Source organism: Takifugu rubripes, chromosome 8, assembly GCF_901000725.2.
Source record: "Takifugu rubripes chromosome 8, fTakRub1.2, whole genome shotgun sequence".
Classification (NCBI taxonomy): domain Eukaryota; kingdom Metazoa; phylum Chordata; class Actinopteri; order Tetraodontiformes; family Tetraodontidae; genus Takifugu; species Takifugu rubripes.
This window is the reverse complement of record NC_042292.1, coordinates 10,217,295-10,233,050: the sequence shown is the minus strand read 5'-3', so window position 1 is coordinate 10,233,050 and position 15,756 is coordinate 10,217,295. Positions and strand designations below refer to the sequence as shown.

At 48.6% G+C, this 15,756-nt stretch overlaps 1 protein-coding gene across 5 annotated transcripts in view; it reads left to right on the top strand.

The window, feature by feature from the left end:
* pde5ab (phosphodiesterase 5A, cGMP-specific, b) overlaps positions 1-15,756 on the top strand; it is a 31,893-nt gene that overhangs the window by 4,940 nt on the left and 11,197 nt on the right. For 4 of the 5 annotated variants that reach the window (XM_029840312.1, XM_029840310.1, XM_029840309.1 and 1 more), the window contains 9 exons: positions 7,305-7,833; positions 8,077-8,250; positions 9,316-9,405; positions 9,646-9,717; positions 9,824-9,913; positions 9,995-10,132; positions 12,179-12,246; positions 15,220-15,328; positions 15,422-15,506. In XM_029840312.1, the coding sequence (XP_029696172.1) occupies positions 7,309-7,833; positions 8,077-8,250; positions 9,316-9,405; positions 9,646-9,717; positions 9,824-9,913; positions 9,995-10,132; positions 12,179-12,246; positions 15,220-15,328; positions 15,422-15,506 (1,351 nt within the window). In that variant the 5' untranslated portion in view covers positions 7,305-7,308. Of the gene's footprint in view, positions 1-4,085; positions 5,712-7,304; positions 7,834-8,076; positions 8,251-9,315; positions 9,406-9,645; positions 9,718-9,823; positions 9,914-9,994; positions 10,133-12,178; positions 12,247-15,219; positions 15,329-15,421; positions 15,507-15,756 lie in introns of those variants that run through there. The other variant, XM_003966740.3, reaches the window with a different exon arrangement.

The following is a 15,756-nucleotide window of genomic DNA, read 5'->3' as shown; positions in this document are numbered from 1 at the left end:
TATGATCAAGACAACAGTCCTGACTGGTCCTTTATGATCAAGACAACAGTCCTGACTGGTCCTTTATGATCAAGACAACAGTCCTGACTGGTCCTTTATGATCAAGACAACAGTCCTGACTGGTCCTTTATGATCAAGACAACAGTCCTGACTGGTCCTTTATGATCAAGACAACAGTCCTGACTGGTCCTTTAATATCAAGACAACAGTCCTGACTGGTCCTTTATGATCAAGACAACAGTCCTGACTGGTCCTTTATGATCAAGACAACAGTCCTGACTGGTCCTTTAATATCAAGACAACAGTCCTGACTGGTCCTTTATGATCAAGACAACAGTCCTGACTGGTCCTTTAATATCAAGACAACAGTCCTGACTGGTCCTTTAATATCAAGACAACAGTCCTGACTGGTCCTTTAATATCAAGACAACAGTCCTGACTGGTCCTTTAATATCAAGACAACAGTCCTGACTGGTCCTTTATGATCAAGACAACAGTCCTGACTGGTCCTTTATGATCAAGACAACAGTCCTGACTGGTCCTTTATGATCAAGACAACAGTCCTGACTGGTCCTTTATGATCAAGACAACAGTCCTGACTGGTCCTTTATGATCAAGACAACAGTCCTGACTGGTCCTTTATGATCAAGACAACAGTCCTGACTGGTCCTTTATGATCAAGACAGCAGTCCAGACTGGTCCTTTATGATCAAGACAACAGTCCTGACTGGTCCTTTATGATCAAGACAACAGTCCTGACTGGTCCTTTATGATCAAGACAACAGTCCTGACTGGTCCTTTATGATCAAGACAACAGTCCTGACTGGTCCTTTATGATCAAGACAGCAGTCCAGACTGGTCCTTTATGATCAAGACAACAGTCCTGACTGGTCCTTTAATATCAAGACAACAGTCCTGACTGGTCCTTTAATATCAAGACAACAGTCCTGACTGGTCCTTTAATATCAAGACAACAGTCCTGACTGGTCCTTTATGATCAAGACAACAGTCCTGACTGGTCCTTTAATATCAAGACAACAGTCCTGACTGGTCCTTTATGATCAAGACAACAGTCCTGACTGGTCCTTTATGATCAAGACAACAGTCCTGACTGGTCCTTTAATATCAAGACAACAGTCCTGACTGGTCCTTTATGATCAAGACAACAGTCCTGACTGGTCCTTTAATATCAAGACAACAGTCCTGACTGGTCCTTTAATATCAAGACAACAGTCCTGACTGGTCCTTTATGATCAAGACAACAGTCCTGACTGGTCCTTTAATATCAAGACAACAGTCCTGACTGGTCCTTTAATATCAAGACAACAGTCCTGACTGGTCCTTTATGATCAAGACAACATTCCTGACTGGTCCTTTATGATCAAGACAACAGTCCTGACTGGTCCTTTAATATCAAGACAACATTCCTGACTGGTCCTTTATGATCAAGACAACAGTCCTGACTGGTCCTTTATGATCAAGACAACAGTCCAGACTGGTCCTTTATGATCAAGACAACAGTCCTGACTGGTCCTTTATGATCAAGACAACAGTCCAGACTGGTCCTTTATGATCAAGACAACAGTCCTGACTGGTCCTTTATGATCAAGACAACAGTCCTGACTGGTCCTTTATGATCAAGACAACAGTCCTGACTGGTCCTTTATGATCAAGACAACAGTCCTGACTGGTCCTTTATTATTAAGACAACAGTCCTGACTGGTCCTTTATGATCAAGACAACAGTCCTGACTGGTCCTTTATGATCAAGACAACAGTCCTGACTGGTCCTTTAATATCAAGACAACAGTCCTGACTGGTCCTTTATGATCAAGACAACAGTCCTGACTGGTCCTTTAATATCAAGACAACAGTCCTGACTGGTCCTTTATGATCAAGACAACGGTCCTGACTGGTCCTTTATTATCAAGACAACAGTCCTGACTGGTCCTTTAATATCAAGACAACAGTCCTGACTGGTCCTTTATGATCAAGACAACAGTCCAGACTGGTCCTTTATGATCAAGACAACAGTCCAGACTGGTCCTTTATGATCAAGACAACAGTCCAGACTGGTCCTTTATGATCAAGACAACAGTCCTGACTGGTCCTTTATGATCAAGACAACGGTCCTGACTGGTCCTTTAATATCAAGACAACAGTCCTGACTGGTCCTTTATGATCAAGACAACGGTCCTGACTGGTCCTTTATGATCAAGACAGCAGTCCAGACTGGTCCTTTATGATCAAGACAACGGTCCAGACTGGTCCTTTATGATCAAGACAACAGTCCTGACTGGTCCTTTATGATCAAGACAACAGTCCTGACTGGTCCTTTATGATCAAGACAACAGTCCTGACTGGTCCTTTATGATCAAGACAACAGTCCTGACTGGTCCTTTATGATCAAGACAACAGTCCTGACTGGTCCTTTATGATCAAGACAACAGTCCTGACTGGTCCTTTATGATCAAGACAGCAGTCCAGACTGGTCCTTTATGATCAAGACAACAGTCCTGACTGGTCCTTTATGATCAAGACAACAGTCCTGACTGGTCCTTTATGATCAAGACAACAGTCCTGACTGGTCCTTTATGATCAAGACAGCAGTCCAGACTGGTCCTTTATGATCAAGACAACAGTCCTGACTGGTCCTTTAATATCAAGACAACAGTCCTGACTGGTCCTTTAATATCAAGACAACAGTCCTGACTGGTCCTTTATGATCAAGACAACAGTCCAGACTGGTCCTTTATGATCAAGACAACAGTCCTGACTGGTCCTTTATGATCAAGACAACAGTCCTGACTGGTCCTTTATGATCAAGACAACAGTCCTGACTGGTCCTTTATGATCAAGACAACAGTCCTGACTGGTCCTTTATTATTAAGACAACAGTCCTGACTGGTCCTTTATTATTAAGACAACAGTCCTGACTGGTCCTTTAATATCAAGACAACAGTCCTGACTGGTCCTTTATGATCAAGACAACAGTCCTGACTGGTCCTTTATGATCAAGACAACAGTCCTGACTGGTCCTTTATGATCAAGACAACAGTCCTGACTGGTCCTTTATTATTAAGACAACAGTCCTGACTGGTCCTTTATGATCAAGACAACAGTCCTGACTGGTCCTTTATGATCAAGACAACAGTCCTGACTGGTCCTTTATGATCAAGACAACAGTCCAGACTGGTCCTTTATGATCAAGACAACAGTCCTGACTCGTCCTTTAATATCAAGACAACAGTCCTGACTGGTCCTTTATGATCAAGACAACAGTCCTGACTCGTCCTTTAATATCAAGACAACAGTCCTGACTGGTCCTTTAATATCAAGACAACAGTCCTGACTGGTCCTTTATGATCAAGACAACGGTCCTGACTGGTCCTTTATGATCAAGACAACAGTCCTGACTGGTCCTTTATTATCAAGACAACGGTCCTGACTGGTCCTTTATGATCAAGACAACAGTCCTGACTGCTCAGAACAGGAGAGGGGGACAACAGAGGGAGACAGGAGATGGAGACAGGAGAGGGGGACAGCAGAGGGAGACAGCAGAGGGGGACAACAGAGGGAGATGTGTAATATATGTAAAATAAATGTACCACTAAGGGGGGGCTAAGAATTCACACTCAATGTCTCTGACCAATCAGGGGTGTGCAGAGGACCGTTTATACTTTGTGCTTCTCTGCTGTCCCTGTCGGAGATCACGTCTGTGTACTAGTTTGCACCAACGCATCTAGTGTCCTATAGATCGACCGTATGTTCCTACAGACTGGAGCGTAGCTGAGGCGCTCCTCTTGGCTCCACCAGGTGACAGCTTTTCCAGGTCTGCTCGCTGGTCATGGAATAACCTTCAGCTGCCTGCTTTTAGCGTTCCTGGAGAATTATAAACTCTCTTAATCACATGTCCCAATGGTTCTCTTACATCTGTCTCCCATCCGGCCTGAGACGTCCATATGTCTCTGAGAGGACCATGTGTCTCTGAGAGGACCATGTGTCTCTGAGAAGTCCATGTGTCTCTGAGACGTCCATGTGTTTCTGAGAAGTCAATGAGTCTCTAAGACGACCATGCATCTCTGAGACGTCCATGTGTCTCTGAGAGGACCATGTGTCTCTGAGACGTCCATGTGTCTCTGAGGGGACCATGCGTCTGCATTGATGTCCTCCATTCTAACGGCCTACCTCTGTAGTTTATAATGGTGCGCTGACTATGCTGGTTTAACCTGAAGGGAGTTCCCAGAGAAATAAGGGATAAATAAATATGCTACATTTCCAACTCTGAATCGACAGAAAGTTGATCACCGCAGGACTTTACGTCCCGCTCAAGTGTTTTTGAGCCGGTTCTCCAGGTGGAATTCCCCAGACCTTTTACACAGCCTCAACTGGGCTTTGTGTTTGACGCTACTTTGCAAATATTAGCATGCCATGGTAATCGGTATGCTAACATTTTCATTGTTAAGTACACTGTGTTAGTGTTGTGGAGCGGCCTGCCAGAGAACCTTCGGCCTCGACTTTTGCAGCCTGCTGGTTCTAAACAAGTGCAGGATCCTGTTGCCAAACCAGCCCGCTCAGAATATCTGTGGCTCCAGTGGAGCTCCATCAGGAAGGTCACGCAGGCTGAACCCCGGGAGGCGCGCACGCGTGGACGGGATGTATAGATCCGAGGTGTACGGTCGCCATCGGGCTTGGTGGGGGTTGGGGATGTTGTTGGGATGATCAACTACCATCTGCTGGTAAGGTAACACCGATGGGGGCCAGTGTCCAGCTTGGGCGGGGGTGGTGGCAGGGAGGGTCAATGAGACAATCCCAGTCTGAATCTGCAGCTAAAGCAGGTTCGGAGCTCCTCTCGGGAATAAAATGTGCCTTTAAATTCACTTTTCTCACTTCATTAGTCCGTCCGGAGAGCCTGAGATGAAGTAAACAAGTGTTTATCTCCATATATTAGAATATGTATGAGTCCGCACAGCTGCATGATGGGAAATCTCATCTGCACCCAGAACTCACCACGGCTGCCAGTTGAACTGGTCCCACTCAGCCTGTCCGGGTCTCCTCGGACCCAAACCTGTTCCTGTGACCGGGCTTCATGATGTCATCATGTTTGTTTAACTGATGAATGTTGCTGCGTTTATGGATGCGTGGTCCTCAGTTTATGGTCCTCGTAACTGGTTACACAATAATCATCAGCACAGATAACTGAAGTCATTCTTTGGTCACGTGAATACACATTTATTTAATCCCCCAATGCATCCTTACCAGAGATGTTTGGATGGCTCTTTAGATTGTTCTATAGGGTGGAAAGCGAATCCCCCCCCCCTCTTGCTCGCTCTCTGTCTGTCTGTCTGTCTGTCTCTCTGTCTATCTCTCTCTCTCTCTGTCTCTCATTCGCTTCACCAACTAGGAAGCGCACAGTCACTTCTTTATAATCGGTGCGCGCCGGCCGAACGCCTGTGATCCGCCCCCCTCCCGACCTGCTGTCCGAGCGTACCCTGCCCGCCCGCCTGCCTGCCCGCCTGCCTGTGCGTCCGGACACTTTTTCCGCTCCTGCGTGTATAAATGTAGACGGTAACCGGAGCTGAGGGTGGGAGAGAGCGTCGTCGCCGTTTGCACCATGGAGGACTGTTGCTACCCGGAAAGCGAGAGGATGGAAGCGTGGCTGGACGACCACTTGGAGTTCACGCGCTCCTATTTTATCAGGAAGGCGTCAAGGTAAAAGAAGGATGGGGGGGCGCAGTCGACCCCATTTACTCCGTTTACGCACGGTCTGGTGAGCGTGAGCGCAGCTTTCAGGGGGATCTCTGCGTGTGCGCGTGTGCGTGTGTGTGTGAGAGGGCGTAGGGGCGCGCGCGCAGCCCCTATAGCCAATCAGGGGGCACTTAATCCCCCCCTGTTAGTTAAGATTTGTTTGAAAAGCAAAGATCCTGTTACCTCCCCAGGCGCGCAATCGATCACTGATCCCGTGTGACCCGAGCCAGAGCTCTCCATTAGCGCGCGCCGGCCTGGTATCCGCGTGCCCGGCTCAGGTAGTTTACCTGCAGACAGGTTGGAGCAGCCACTTCACACACTGGTGTGATCATTAACTTTTACTGCCTCCAGTGAGTGTCCTTAATCGCAGCTCCAAGAGCTCCGCGCACAGCGATCATTTAGTGCAGGCTAAAAATAAAATAAAACAGATTTCAGGTGAATTTGTTTCAGCTAAAGTTTCCACGCCCCCCCCCCCCCCCCCCCCCCAAAAAAAAAACAAAACAAAACAAAAACTGATGAAAGGCTTTATAAGGCAGTGGGCCTATTTTAATGTGTTTGTCTTTATGATATAAATGAGCTTTTGTGGCGTTTTGAGTATTTTTGTGTGCAGAGTTGTTATATTGGTGACAAATATCGTGTTTCATCGTGGTGATGTCATTATGTTGAGATTTCTGACCCTCTGAACGGGTAGCCGAAGGCTCCGATGAAAACACGCTGTCCTCGGGTTATTCGGGAGGACGCTCCAGCTCTGTGTTTGTTGTAGCAACGAGCCCCTTCACACCATTTCATCCACTCCACTCACCATGGCAACCCTCCTTTTTCATCATTTTAATGGACAACCACAATCTCATCACCACCCACCCAATATTTGAATCAGGTTGGTGGGGCACCTTTTATCCCAGCCGGTTGCTGTTCACGCTTTCTGGCGTAAGCGGATCAGACACTTCATCCATTGTTCTGCTCCAGCTGAGAAGAATTTCTCACAGCGGTATTGATTTGGCCACGCCCCCTCTGGATACATTAGGGTCAACTCTGTGGGGAGCTTGGCAGGCTGCTCTCCAATAACTGTCCATTTTCTGTCACTCAGCCCCTTTTATTGCCCAGAGCCTGAAAAGCTCCATGCGGTTAGATACCCTGGTGTTAGAAACAGAGCGTGTGACAACATCCCAAAACACCAGCTGAGTCTGGTTTGTTGACCAGACACGATTTAGGCAACTCATCACTTTTGTAACTGGAGGCTTGTCGGTTCAAATCCTGAACAGGGTCATGGACTGGGTGCCCTTGAGCACGGCACAATACCCCCATTGGCCCACAGTGTGGTTAAATGTAGAGGTCAAATGTAGAGGTCCCTAAAGGATCAACACCAGCCCACACTGGAAATGTTCACACCCCTGAGACTAAAGCTAGCTAACGCGCTACTTTCCTTTTGGTCATGTGGAGGGTTATGACATCAGTTATTCTGAGATCTTTGTAGATTTTTATGTGAATAAAGATGCCAACTGACCAGTTTTGGCTAATATCATGCTCCTTAAACTACATTTTTACAATCTTCAACAGGGAGATGGTCAACGCCTGGTTCGCTGAGCGAGTCCACTCCATCCATCCATCGGCTCCTAAAGAGAATCCTCCTCAGCATCCCAGGACCCAGCAGTCCTCTGCAGACTCTGCTGTCTCCTCAGCCTCCGCCGTCCCCCCGCCCACCATCACCCTGCCGGACTACTGCTGCCCCTCTCCAGTCACAGCCCCCAGCCCCGTCCCCGGCACCCCGACTCGTAAAATCTCAGCTTCGGAATTTGACCGCCCGCTCAGACCCATTGTGGTCAAAGACGCCGAGGGTTCTTTGACGTTCCTAAGCGACGCCGACCGCGAGACTGTCCCCGTGCGGGCTGCAGCGATGGGCGAGGGCGGAGGAGTCCACGTCGGGGGTTGCGACGAGGCAGGTAGTTGGTGCGGGCGCGATCGCTGCGCGAGGCTGCTGGAGCTGGTGAAGGAAGTGTCGAGTCATCTGGATGTGACAGCACTCTGCCACAAGATCTTCCTCCACATCAACGAGCTGATCGCTGCAGACCGCTACTCGCTCTTCCTGGTAGGAGTAACCAGCTCATTCCACTCGTTCAGCTAACGGATCGCCGTAGACAAACGTGCATCTTAAGCACAGAAAACACAATTTGTTTGCTTTGTTGCGTTTCGAAGCTAGTTTGAAGGTAACACGTGTGAATACGCAGAGAGACACCTCTGACCCATTTCCAGGTTTTACCGGGAGCCGCCTGCTGGCGTCGTTTGTTGCGAGGTTGTAGCTTGTGTGAACAGTGTCTGAATGCGGTTCCAGGTCGGCGAGGACAGCTCCAATCGAAAGTTTTTGGTCAGCCGCCTGTTTGATGTGGCCGAGGGATCCACGGTGGAGGAGTCCTCCAGTAGCTGCATCCGGCTGGAGTGGAACAAAGGCATTGTGGGACATGTAGCTGCCACAGGACAGCCGCTCAACATCAAGAACGCTTACGAGGTGAGAGCATGGCGCTGCACTGACGTCGTGTGTGTGTGTGTGTGTAGGTTTGTTTTCAGATTCACGTCCTTCTGCTGACAGAGCTCCGACCCTGAGGAGGTGGGGTGGGAGGGGTTGTGGGACAGAAGGCTAAGTAGGTCAGAATGCTCCTCTGGAGGGTTCTCACACACACACACACACACACACACACACACACACACACACACACACACAGATCTAAGCACAGCCTGATTTTAGCCTTAATTTAGGATGTAACTTTAAACAGTCTCTCACTTTCACTGGAACCGTATTAATTAAAGCCCGAATCCTTCGATATAGACTTTTAATGTCTCCCTGAGGTGCCGCGAATATTAAAACCAGTTCTAAAGCACTTTACAATATCTGACGGTGAAAATGAGCCTATGTTCAGCCTTTATCAACAACCGATAGGTCATGACCTGAGGAACAGCAACAGTGACATGAACAGGCAGAACACTCGTACAGACCCGTCGGTGTTGTCGACGGGCAGTTTTGACTCTTTTTGAAAGAGGAAATGAAACAACCTGTGAAAATGGTGAATGACAAGAGTTTTAGTGTAAAATAATATTTGTTTCTCAGTCAGAATATCACCAGAATGTAATGACCCCTTCAGCGCGGTGACCTCTGACCTGTCCTTGACCTTTAGCCCCTCCAGGTGCTTGATTCTTGTGCACGTGTGTGCATGTCTGCATGTGGGTCACACCCCTGGATCTGTCCTCGTTGGTGTCCCGAGGCCAGACTCAGATGGAAGTCATTATTCTTCTCCTCACAGTTTCCACAAATACTTTTTCTTCCAGACTTTGTATTAGTTGCCATTGAATCAAAAACAGACAAAAACACAACGATTGGTGGTTCCCCTGCGTCCCCAACGTCCCCAGGAGACCCTGCTCACGGCAGGGTCCAAATCCCCCCATTGGCTTTTTAGGGAGGGAGGCAGCCAAATGGTGTTTGAGACGTGATCTTCACATCTTCAGGGAGGAGCTGTGTGAAGATAAATGTGCTTTGGGGGAGCTGATTTGCTTGATTCGGTGTATTCTGACTCTGCAGGACTCCCGCTTTAACGCCGAGGTGGACCTGATCACGGGTTACAAAACCCACAGCATCCTGTGTCTGCCAATCAAGAACCACCGAGACGAGGTGAGCAGGTTCCACTCTTTCCACTGCGAGGACGCTCGGAGCGTTAATCAGACTCTTCGTCGTGCTGATGGAGCGCCCAGCTGTGTTGGCAGCGGCTGCTTCTTCAGCTCGACGGAGACGCGCATCCAGAACCAGCCTATTGTTCTGAAGCCTCAGACAACCGGTGCTGAAGGAGGACAGACGAAAACACGCCTCCTCGATGTGATTGTCCCCCTCACGGATCCACGCTTTGTCCCACAGGTGGTCGGAGTAGCTCAGGCCATCAATAAAAAAAGTGGAGATGACGCTGCCTTCACTGACCAGGACGAAAAGGTTTGTAGCGTTCTCTAAAAAGATCGGCAGCCATCTTCCTCCTGCTCTTCCTGCCCAGACGTGTGAAGGCGTCTCCTTGGTGACGTTGTCCTCTTGACCTCCGCAGGATTTCTCCGCCTATTTGGCCTTTTCCGGCATCGTCCTCCACAACGCTCAGCTCTACGAGACGTCCCAGCTGGAAAACAGACGTAACCAGGTGGGTTTTTGCCGACGTTGGGACGCTCCCGGACACGAACGCATCGCCCTGTGTCGACATTTGGCCTTTGTGCACGCGCAGGTGCTGTTGGACCTCGCCAGCCTCATCTTCGAGGAGCAGCAGTGCCTGAAGGTTTTACTCCGGAAGTTTGCGGGAACCATCTTGTCCTTCATGCAGGCCCAGGCGTGCACGGTCTTCATCGCCGACGAGGACTCTATGGTCAGAAAAAAACAATGCTACGATGCTACGATCATGCTACATGCTACGATCAGTGATGTCAGAACACATCAGAACCTAATACGAACTGCTAAGCTGCTACACACACACACACACACACACGTGTTTGTGACATCTGTAAGGACAGTTTGGACACTGGGACACTTTTATTAGCAACAACCGTGACCAGAAAGTGATGCATGTGTGTCGTGTGCTGTTCAGACAGCTGCGGCGCTGCTCCAGGGTCCTCATTACCCCTGTGGACGCCACGGTTTATACTTAGGTGCATATTTACATTCCAAGCTTATTTCCGTCCGGCCGACATGCGGCGAGGACGTTTTCTGGCGTTTCCTTAGTAACAGCACTCGCTGACCTCCATCCTCAGGCATGCTGAGTCGTTGTGACCTCACATATCACCTATGACATCTCTACGTATGACATCATCACTCGTTACCTCATCACAGGAGAACAATATGTCGATTTGAGGAGTATTAATGTGAACTCAGGCTTGCGTTGAGGACGACCTGGCTGAAACAGCAGGTGCTGATTCATTCTGTCTTATATATTTGCCCGTCTTAAACCACCCCAGGTCCGTTTTGATGAGAGCTCTGGTCCTAAATCTGCTCTCAAAGTAAAACAGCTTTGACCTCAAATGAACAAAAACAGCGAAACATCTCCGAGGACGCAGCGGCCGTCCCCGGCAGGCTGTCTCTTGCTCCCTTTTTTTTCTGTCCTGTCTTCTCTGTTGTCACTGGAACGTCTTGTGTGTCACCGGGAGCTTTTCCCATCCTTATCTGCCAGACGTACGTTCATACACAGCTGTCAGAATCGGCTCTGTCCTTTGTCTCGGAGGCCTCGGACGACTGTGTGTTTTGGTGATCCAGGACAGGCTCTTTCCTGTCTGTAAATGACACTTCGGGTCCTGATTTAAACACCTCTGCTCTGCGTTGGCTCGTTCAGGAACCCACTCAGGGGTTGAGTGTGCTGTAAATTGCTCTGTGAAGCATTGAAGGCTGCATCAGGGTGGAGGGCTGCTGCGCATGAGCACGTGTGTGTGTTTTGGTTGTGCAGGAGTTTGACATCTGGTTTGCCTCCGGGCGAACTTTGTCCTCCTGACGAGTTTCAATCAGAGTTCGACCACACGTGTTTGAAACCAGGACGCCACAGAGGGAGCGTGCGGGAGCTGTGGTGGACTGAGCCCTCGCGCAGGTACAGGCAGGTGCTGCGCCGCCGCGGCAACCATCGAAGAACCCGAGCGCTGATTTGGCGCCAGGAGAATAACAGCGGAGGTCGCTCCCCTGGCCCGCCGTCTTCTTCTTATGTTTGCTTCAAAAGATTTCTGTAGTTCCTCAAATGCGGATGTGAAGACGCGAATCGTCCGATCGTGGATTAACAACATGACTTTAGTTCCTTTCAAGAGAAAAAGGAAGACAAGTCTGATTTATTTCAATATTCCTACACGTAGGAAAAAATTCCATTGTCCTGTGTCATCCTGTTATAAACCGTCACCCTGCCAGAGACTGCAGTAAATGTCAAAACATGGCCCGCTCCTTTTTTCTGTTTCAAACAGCTTTATTACCCTCGCCTAGAAACGTCAGGCCACACTAATCCCCCCGTTTCGAGGTGCATGCTTATACTTACAGGCACAGGGGCAAATATTTCCAAAGAAGCCTCATCCATCTCTAACATCCTTTCCCCACCTTTTAAAAATAGCCAAATGGTCTTAATAGTTGAGAGAAAACAAGTCCCTATAAGGGGGTAGCTTGCAAATGGAGAGCTGGAATGCTGAAATAAGCTCTGATTCTGGCGAGCCGCGATAGCTAATACATCAGCATTCCTTTTGTTGTGTGCGGAGATGTGTGGTGGAGCTGTGAGCTGTACCAGCGTGCTAAGAATGCAGCAGGTCAGGTGTTGAGGGGAAGATAACCGCCAGAAAAGAGCGAGGAAAAAAGCATGACGCTAGCTCTTGGCCAAACTAAGAGCCTGTTAGCTTTGCACAGGAGATCACATCAATTCCCAGAATGCCTATCACCCTTTTATTCTTTGCAGAACTCCTTCTCCAGTGTCTTTCACATGGAATACGAGGAGTTGGGGGAAGTCCTGGATGTCCCAAAAAGGTAAGATGATCACTCCCTCGACTCCTAACTGGAGTACGATTGAAATTGCTGCACATTAGCCTTGAGCGATAGTCCAGCTGTTTCCTCTACATATTAGTGCTAATGTTTCCCTGAATGTAAATGACCTTTCCTTGGTTTCCAAGCCCCTCTGACGTTTGTGCTCCAGGCATTTGGACAGAGAGTCTTTTTCCCCCACAGATGAAGAAAAAAATCCTGCAGTGAAGCAGCATAGCGCGAGCCTCAGTGTATCCATTCAGTCAAACCAGTCTGGAGTAACAAGGCAGACACTTATTGACCTCTTACATGGTTTGGAAATAATCCTTTGCCTTTCAAACGTTGATCCCAGATCAGGTTTCTGTTCTCGTAAACGAGGTTCTGTTGAATCGGTCAACTTTGACAGCTCCTTGGTCACAGTCCGGTTGTTGCGAATCACTGGACCCTGTCTAAGTGTCTCCAGGCCACGTCTGAGACACTAAATATAGGTGAGACGTTCTGACCCCAAGAGTCCGAGTCAAGTTAACATTCTCTACATTTGCGCTGTGAATTCGTCATCAAGTTGATTGTGAAGATTTGATGGTTTGATCATGTGCATGAAAACTGTGTTTTTAGCATCGTGTGCAAAGAGTCTCCATGATGGAAGTAATTACAAGAATAGTGTCAGGAACCAGTTAGGCGGGACTCCAGTGCAGAATAAACAACAGACGGTTCTGGATGTTCAAACGTTTATTTGACAAGTTCGTACTGTAAATCAGTCCAGGTAGGAAAACAAACCCGAATCCAAAAACTAGATAAACCCATCGTGACATGGGGGGCACGGACGCTGGATGCTTGTACAAAAGACTGTTTGGCACAAGAAGGAATGGGAAGTGGACTTAAAAACATGAGAAGGGAAGCATGGACAGGGTGTAGATGCAGGTGAGACACATGAGGTTACTAAGGGTTAGGGCAGACACAGGGAGGGCAGGAGAAAACACTGACAAAGACGAACACAGACAGAAGCTAACGGACAGCCACAGCTTCAGAACACGTGTAGGTTTCTAACGGTAACAACAGCCCCACTCACGAGTGTCCTGTATCCTCTCACATAAGCGCCTTGCTAAATAACCGAAATGAGTCATCCCACAGGCTAATGCTAACTTCTGTCAGCAACAAAAATGCTTTTGCTTTCATTTTGGGTTGAAATATGATTGAAATTCTGGTTGGCAAATGAAACATACTATCCCTCCCTCCACTCGGTCCTGTCCCGACTGGGCCGAACTCCGTCCTCACGTGCTCGAGCACCAGATAACGAAAAAGAACGCTTTTATTTATGTTTGTTTAACAGATCCGAATCTTAAGTGGACACAGTAGACGGATGTTTTATGCTTAAGGCTTCACGACTTTCTGTTTCAAGCAGTTTTAGACCTCAGGTATGTTTGTCTTTGAAGATATGAAGGTGGAGATGAAAGGAGAGCGAAGCTTTCTGACATCAACTCCAGCCAGGAGGAGTCAACAAGCCCTAATCTGATTTAGGGTAGACCCCCCCCCCCCATGTCGTTCTCCTGGTCTCCAGGGTGGCCTGGCCACCCTAGTTGCTGCGCAGCATCTAAAATTCAATCTTAATCTCCGTCTTAGCAGCAGAATCGGACCGCCTGTTTGCTGCTGAACACTGAGCTGCCTGTGTTGGTCTTGAAATAGCAAATATGCTCCAGATTAAGCCAATAAAGGCTGATTAATTATCCTGGCCCCTCTGCAGCGAGATGGGAGCGCTGCTACGAGGTCTCTGAAGCCAACGAACAAGATGAACCGCAACCAAAGCCGTTCTTCATGCCGCAGAGAGCTTCTGACCCCCGACGCCCCGCGTGTCCTCCACTGAAGCTTAAGCTGCATCATTAGAATGTTGTGGATGTTGGACAGCTCCTCTGGTGAAATAGCTCCCATCTGTTCGGACAGGCCTTTTAATCAGAAGAAGTGGAAACTAGGCCCATTCCCAACACAGCCATTGATGACAAAAAGCAGATGTCTAATTTTGTCACGTGTCACGGTTGGTTTCTGTAAAAAACGGGCACATTCATGTCCAGGGAGGAGCTCTGCAGGATGGATGGATGGATGGGTGGATGGATGGATGGATGGATGGATGGATGGATGGGTGGATGGATGGATGGGTGGATGGATGGATGGATGGGTGGATGGATGGATGGATGGATGGATGGGTGGGTGGATGGGTGGGTGGATGGATGGATGGATGGATGGATGGGTGGGTGGGTGGATGGGTGGATGGATGGATGATGGATGGATGGATGGGTGGGTGGGTGGATGGATGGATGGATGGATGGGTGGGTGGATGGATGGGTGGATGGATGGCTGGGTGGATGGATGGATGGATGGATGGATGGGTAAATGGATGGATGGGTGGATGGATGGATGGGTAAATGGATGGATGGATGGATGGATGGATGGGTAAATGGATGGATGGATGGATGGATGGATGGATGGGTAAATGGATGGATGGATGGATGGGTAAATGGATGGATGGATGGATGGATGGATGGATGGATGGGTGGATGGATGGATGCGAGACCCTTTAGATGTTTGTGGATGTAATCAGGTCCACATGTGCTGAAGCTGTTGGTGGCGACAGGTGCGAATGGGGGACGATGACACGGTGGTAAAACGTTACCCAAAGGACGACAGGTCTTAAAAATGAAACTGGGGATTAAAAGTCATCTTTCATCTGAATTCTGAAGCTTATTGCTTCAAAGGGCCGAAGGATGATGTCACCGTGTCCTCTACAGTCAGTCCGAACTGCTCTTTAGGTTCTCGGTTCTAGGTCTAATTGAGGCCCACCCTCATAGAGTCCAGTCTAGCCTCGCCTGAGGTCACATGACCACTGACTGCTCCCTCTGTTCACGGCGAGTCCTCTCGGGTTTTGTGTTTCCTTTGTGTCTCTGCAGCAGCGTTCAGTTGCTATGACGATGTGGTGTGTCTCTGCAGGGACTGTGATGTCAGCCAGATCAACTACATGTATGCTCAGTATGTCAAGAACACCATGCAGACGCTCAACATTGCAGACGTGACCAAGGACCAGCGCTTCCCCTGGACAGTCTGTATATCGTGTCTTTATCTTGCTTTCTTCTTCTCTCTTTTTTGTTTTCCCACGTTCAGCGCTTGTGTTTCTCCCATGTTCCTGTGATAGGGGGAGAATCCAGATCACACCAATGACCAGATCAAGAGTTTGCTCTGCACTCCCATCAGGAACGGAAAGAAGGACAAAGTGATCGGTAAGAACTTCGGGTTGGACGCTCTCCAACCTGTTTTACTGTCCTCGTCTGGACAGGACGGCACACGGAGGCCACGGTGATGCCGAAGCTTTCATAATCTCGCCATTCCATCCATCTCGATGATTATCATCAGTATAATTAGCTGCTCGCAGTGCTACCACTGTGGCTAATGAGCCTGGGGGTCCTCCTGTCCTCTGCTCCAGCCTGTCCTCCTCCAACAAGACCAACAAGACCTCCTTTCTGTGTCATT